At 46.1% G+C, this 6850-nt stretch overlaps 1 protein-coding gene across 1 annotated transcript in view; it reads left to right on the top strand.

Moving 5' to 3' along the window:
• The window catches only part of VANGL1 (VANGL planar cell polarity protein 1), a 41785-nt gene extending 35140 nt beyond the window's left edge, over nt 1-6645 (top strand). The window contains exon 8 of the mRNA XM_023534929.1: nt 3983-6645. Within this exon, the coding sequence (XP_023390697.1) occupies nt 3983-4243 (261 nt within the window). The 3' untranslated portion in view covers nt 4244-6645. The remainder of the gene's footprint in view (nt 1-3982) is intronic.
• Nucleotides 6646-6850: the final 205 nt, after the last annotated feature.

Genomic DNA, 6850 nt, shown 5'->3' with positions numbered 1-6850 from the left:
GACGCGTAAGTCATGTGGTAGAGAGTAAACGGGCTTGGCGTATAGCACACGTGCAACGTTTCGTAGTCATCATTAGTATACGGACCTGTGATCATACATTGTCCTACACATGTACAACTGCTGGTTACATTGTCACTAACCAGTAACTCCAACCTGGAAATAACAATAGAGCAGTGGCTTATAAATTATGGTATATCACTTGTTGAAACATGGAAGAATCTTTGTTAGAATATTAAGTTACAAAAAGCGGAATGCAAAACAGGATGAACACATGGTTGCAAACACATACAGTGTGTCTACATATGCAGTGATAGCTTGTACAGCCAACAATCCACGGAAGCAGCTTTTTTCTTTTTTCTAAGATTTTGTAAAGTTTCCCAATTGCTTTTATTTTCATTTAAAAAATGTACTTTTCAGAATTAAAAATAATAATCTGGACTCCATGAGTAGTACTGCAGTGAACATAGGAGTACATATATCTTTATGAATAAATGTTTTCAAATTGTTTGGGTAGATACTCAGAAGAGAGATTACTCGGTCATATGGTAATTCTGTTCTTAATTTTTTGCGGAGCCTCCATATTGATTTCCAGAGTGGCTGTACCAGTTTGCTTTCCCACCAGCAAGAGTATGAGGGCTCCTTTTTCCCCACAGCCTCTCCAACTCTTGTTATTACTTGTCTGTAATAGCCATTCTGTAACAGGTGTGAGGTGCAATCACATTGGGTTTTGATTTGCTAATGAAGTGGAGCATCTTTTTATATATCTGTTGTCCATTTGTCTGTCTTCTTGGGAGGATGATCTGTTGAGGTCCTCTGCCCAGTTTTGGATTGTTTTGTTGCCGTTCAGCTGTATGAGTTCTTTATATATTTTGGATGTCAGTCCCTCATCAGAGGTGTCATTTGCAAACATGTTTTCTCATTCAGTGGGTTGCCTCTTGGTTTTGTCGATAGTTTCTTTTGCTGTGCAAAGACTTTTCCATTTGATATAGTCCCATTTCTTTATTTTTGCCTTTGCTTCCCTTGCCTTTGAGGTCAAATTCATAAAATCCTCTGTACGACCGAGGTTCATAAATGTAGTACCTATATTTTCTTCTATATATTTTATTGTTTCAGGTCTTACGTTTTGGTCGTTGATCCATTTTGACTTAATTTTTGTTCATAGTGACAAAGAGCAATCTAGTTCCATTCTCTCATATGTGCTTTTCAGCTTCTCAGCACCATTTATTGACTCTTTTCTCCATTGTACATTTATGGCTCCTTTGTCAAAAATTAGTTGCCCGTACATATATGTGGGTTTATTTCTGGAAACAACCAAAATGTCCTTTGATAGATGATTCGATAAAGGAAATGTACATACACAATGAACTACTACTCAGCCATAAGAAAAGAGAAATACTGCCATTCGTGACAACATGGATGGATCTTGAGAATATCACGCTAAGTGAAATAAGTCAGATGGAGAAAGTTGAGAATCATATGACTTCACTGTTATGTAGGATATAAAACCGAAAGCAACAAATGAACAAGACAAACAAACAAAAACTCACGGACACAGATAGTATGGTGGTTACCAGAGGGAAAGGGGGAAGGGAAGAGGTAGAAAAGGGTAAAGGGGATCAAATATATGGTGATGGAAGGAGCTTTGACATGGGGTGATAAACACACATGCAACTTACAGATGATGTTTTATAGAATCGTACACTTGACATCTATATGATTTTATTAAGCAATGTCACCCGAATAAATTTAGTAAAATTAAAAGAAGGATAATATTTGATAAAAATCCGAACAGTAAAGAAAAGTATAATGTACAGAGTGAAGTTTCGTTCCTCTAGCCTAAAACAGTTCTCACTGACATAGAGAGGGGGGTGTGTGTGCATGTGTGTGTGTTTAAAGCAAAAACGAGGGGGGCGGAAACCCCAGAAATGAGATCTCATACCTGTACGTACAGTTTGGAAGCGCTTTATTCACGTACTCCTCTCTCGTTGGCTACATTTCCATGTCAGGACTTCTAAATCTCTATCCTACAGATCATTACTCACTGTTTAATAGCTGCATCTCATTGCACGAAATACCGTGCAATGAGATGCAGCTATTAACTGATTGCCTATTGATACGGGTTTGGATTAAGATCTGTCATTAGTCGTAACCAGGGCTTAGCTGTTTTTCTTAATCGGTGTTGTTGGCATGCAGCCGCACCCTTTTATTTACATATCTTCTGTGGCTGCTTGCTTTCTACAAGGCAGAGTTGAGTAATTGTGACAGAGTGTGGCTTGCAAAGCTGAAAATATTTACATTGGGAGAAAAGTTTGCCAACCCCTGGTCTAAACAGTGTTGATGCAACTATTTTACATATGTTTTTGTGCGTTTGCGCAAGTATTTCTGCAGGATAAATTTCTAGTCAAGGAACAGATGGATCAGAGGTGTAGATTGTCCTAAAGGGTGTGACTGTTTTGCACTTTAGCCTCTGGGATATGAGACTTTTTATCCACACAAACACACACGCACACACACGCGCACACACACGCACACACACACGCGTGATAGCATTGGGTGTTATTCTTTTTAATCATTGCCCATCTAGGTGTCGGAAGATATGTTTTTTCATTATTTGAATTCATATTTCTTTATTAATGTGATAGAGCATCTTCCATGTTAATTTTCTATTCTGTAAATTATTTCATTTCCCTTATTGTTGAGTTCTTATAATTCATAAGAGCTATGTCATATTAGAAGTGTGTTTTGTCCTAGAGGCACAGCTCTGCTTTCTGCCTTAGAATATATGCTTACAGATCAGAGATAATGGACCTGTCAGCAGCAGCGAGGGGTGGGTGGAAGGGGGTACCACTTAGAAACTGTCCTTGAACTATGGTCTAGCTAGAACCAGAGCGACGTATCTCAGTATTTTCTATCTGTATCACTGGTTGATCCTTTCTTGCAGCTAAATCAGTGTATTAATGGACATAATACACATGCTGTTGAGCTTCTAGAATCTGCCAAGCACATCAGAAATTCAAATTTAAAAACAGTTCCTGCCCTCCAGGAGAGTAAAGTCTGGTGTGGGACCCAGACTAGCAAGTCAGCTGTCATTGTTCAGAAAGTGAAATGTCACGCAGGAGTCCTGCCGGGGGTTGAGGCGTTTAGAGGCGGCTGTGTTAATATGAGATGTTTGGGGTGCGGTGTAATGAGAGGAATTGGCTGAAGGATGACAGGAACAGCGTGCGTGCGTGCATGTGTGCGTGTGTGTTTGGGCGGCGGGCAGAGAACTCCAAAGAGCCAAGCACTAGTGGAGCCGAGACTTGTTCAAGGGAAGGTGAACATGGAGTCTGGACACCCCTTGGACTCGCCATACGTGCACTTGATCCAACACCAAGTAATCTTCGTGCCCGTGGGTTGGACGTCCCTCGTGCCATTCGTTAGATGGTTATCTACCCATTTCATCCTCACTGCGGCCCTGTGAGTTAGCTGTTGTTTCCTTCACTTACAGAGAGGTTAAGTGACTTGTCCACAGTCACGCAGCTACTAAGTGATTGAGCGTGCATTTTTTGTGTGTGCAGGTATATCCCTTTACTTGTTCAGCTCATATTCCGGGGTGCTCCTCTGTGACCGGCTGTTGCCCTGAGCTTTCCGTGTCGGAGAAGGCAGACCTGCGGGCAGGGACGAGCCAGGGGCATGTGCAGTAAGGCCGAACCCTCGGGATGGGGCTGGTGCCTCAGTGATGGCTTCCGGGCGAAGACCGACACCAGCCACCTCCCTCCCTCACCTCCGCCTGCCACCACCTTCGCCTGCTGGTTGAAAGTGGGCAGAGGAGAAGGGGGAGGTCTGAGAAGTGTTCCACCCTGAAAGCGACTCAGCCGTGAGGGTCCGACGGGGATTCGGCGTGAAGAGCCGGGCTCTGTCCTGGTTTCTTGGGAAGATGCTTTTCATAGACAGGAGAACGGGGGGTGTTTCTCCGCTGACAGCCTCTCTCCTCTCCTCGCAGGCCTTCCTGGAGCGGTACCTCAGCGCGGGCCCCACCCTGCAGTATGACAAGGAGCGCTGGCTGTCCACGCAGTGGAGGCTCCTTAGTGAAGAGGCTGTCACCAAGGGGCTACAGGATGGCATCGTTTTCGTGCTCAAGTGCTTGGACTTCAGCCTCGTCGTCAGTGTGAAGAAGATTCCATTCATCGTGCTCTCGGAAGAATTCGTAGACCCCAAATCTCACAAATTTGTCCTCCGCTTACAGTCTGAGACGTCAGTTTAAAAGTTCTATATTTGTGGCTTTATTAAAGAAGAAGGATATATGGAGAGAGATATATATGTACCAGAGGGGCATCTTTTTTTTCTTTTAATTGTTCTTCATTGCTGACCGAGACTGGCAGATGACAGACCAGTGTCCTTTGACCATCTGCACTTTATTTGGAAGGAAGCAGGGGATGTCCGCCCTGGAAGAAGGTGACTGAGGACATCAGACTGTTGTGGATGAGACTTCTCGAGAAGGCGTCCCCTGGCGTTTCTGTGACAGCTGTAACCAAAGCGGAGCTGACGGTCCTTGGGATTCTGGCCTTCCCACGTGACCTTCGCCTTTCATCCGGCACCACAGCCGCCCGTTGCTTCCGGTCGACCCACTCGTAGGCCTCCGAGGGGACACATCTTTATCCTGGTTCAGGAAACCAGAGCGACACGTCCACATACGTGCTTGTATGTGTAATGTCCGGTTCCTCGTCTCCCATGGGCGCCACGGGCCGCTTGGGAGTTGTGGCCTCGTCTTTGTTGCCTTAGGTTCTGCAGAGAAAAATCACAACAAAAAAATGTGCACTATCCGTGGACGGCTCTTAATTGGATTCTGTTGTTTTTCTTTCCCCAAAGAGAAAACCTGCCTGCCCTATTTCTGACCCAGATTCTGTACCGGCCAGAACAGGTAGCCCTTTGCTAACCCTGTGATTGGCACCTGTCTCCACCCATCCCGCCGTCCCCAGCGCACGCGCACACACACGCACACACGCACGCACACGGCCCCCACCTGGCTGGCAGGACTGGCCAGGGAAGCCCAGCCCTCGATCCTGGCTCTGCACACGTGCCCTTGGGCTGTGCGCCCAGCCTCAGGTCATCCCACGGATTGTTTGCGTGGGGAAGTGTGGAGCACCCACCAGGTGGGTCACAAGGGGGGCAAGCCAGCTCGAATGTCCCTTTTAAGCCTGGCGGGAGCCCCTCCCCTGACGCCCCCCTCCCCACTGCTCCCCACCAACCAGGGGGAGACTGACAGACACTGAGGCTCTGTCACCGGCAGGTTCAGCTTGGAGCCTCTAATTACCCAGGGTGATGAGTTCTCTCGCAGCTCCCAGCAAGCTGCCTGCCGCAGGAGGCCAAGCAGTGCCCACTGCAGGGCCAGCCGGTGCCGTCCGGGCCCTGGGTTCAGACCACCGTCACTGTGCAACTCATCACCTCTGCCACTCACCACCAGGGAAGGGCTCGCTCAGCCCCTGGCGTCAAAAGTTCTTGTAGAGTTTGGCGAAGTGAGAAGAGTAGGGAACCAGTCCTAGGGTCCAGAATGACGCGTCTGCGATCTGTTTCTTAAAGGCGGCTGGTTCCAGTGGGCTTTCCTCCGGCCTGGGTGTGGGTGGGGAGCCGTCCTGGCGGAGCCCCGTGCGTGGGAGTTCCCCGAGGAGCCACGCCTGACACCGTGGGGCCCGTCCCCTGTGCCTCTGTTTGCCGTCCTATGTCCAAGTGTTCACTCTTGGTTTTCCCCGGTGGTTAGGGTACCATTCGTTGCTTCAGTAAAGGATGACACCGTCAAATGTTCGTCGTGTATGTGTTCCCACACACCCTGACCAGTTTCTGCATTCCACAGGTGGCGTCGGATCCGTATGTCATTTTTTAAATCAAAATTGGCTTTGGATATTTGCAATACAGCCGTACCCGAAAAAGTAAACAGTGTTCTTGAATCAACAGCCTTCGGGTCAAAAGGGAGATGTGCTGGGAAAGAAAGAAGGAGAAACCGGTTAGTCTGGCGTGGAGCCAAGATGTATTATTTAACTACGTGGTTCCGTTGATGAAAAACATACCGTGTAACCACGGTGCTTTTGCTCCTCTTAGATTTTGCCTAGAGATCCCTTCGAACTAGACACTCCTTGGGATGATGTCTTTCTCAGGAAATATATTTTGGGAGTTAGGGCAAGGGACAATGAACGTCTCTGAGACTTTGGCCGCGTAAGGGTTATAATGTCCCAGACTAAATGTGTCAGAGGCTGTTGTATCAGGGACATGGCAGTGGAGGTGCCATAAACGTCTGTTCCCATAGTTCATAATGACACGATTTGTAAGGGGTAAGTTGGATTGGACGCTTTGGTGGGTACACCCCCCAGCAGCGTGAAGAAGGATTTAAATTAAGGAATATACTTTTTCTCCCCCGCTTTCTCCCTCTCCCAGTCTTGGCATAGAAGCATGTCAGGCTTTCTGAAATGATCATTTCTGTTTTAAATTGAATATTGATCTTTTTTTTTTTTTTTTTACACCGCCTTCGTGTTGAGTCCTTTTTGAAAGAACATTAAAATAAAATGCAGGATCTTCGTATAAAGGCTTTGCATGTTCAAACTCTTCATAGCTCGAGTTACCGGTGCAGTGGGAACAGTGTAAATGGCATTAAAATATGTAAGGTTTCTGAAAGCTGCATCCCATGATGGAACATAATGCATTTTTTATTTCAGTTCCTGGAACCAAAAGGCTGTTCTTTTTAAAGGGTGCTAACTGCCCTGGGGCTGGGAGAACATGCACACTTGTATTAGAGGAGACAGGATTTCATTTGCCTTAAATGTTTATAGATTTTCTATAACTTTCGACATAAGTTATTAGAAAGTGAATGTTAAATGTT

Source organism: Pteropus vampyrus, unplaced genomic scaffold (assembly GCF_000151845.1).
Source record: "Pteropus vampyrus isolate Shadow unplaced genomic scaffold, Pvam_2.0 Scaffold6, whole genome shotgun sequence".
NCBI lineage: Eukaryota > Metazoa > Chordata > Mammalia > Chiroptera > Pteropodidae > Pteropus > Pteropus vampyrus.
Note: the sequence above shows the minus strand (reverse complement) of the source record. Positions and strands in the feature narration are given on the sequence as shown.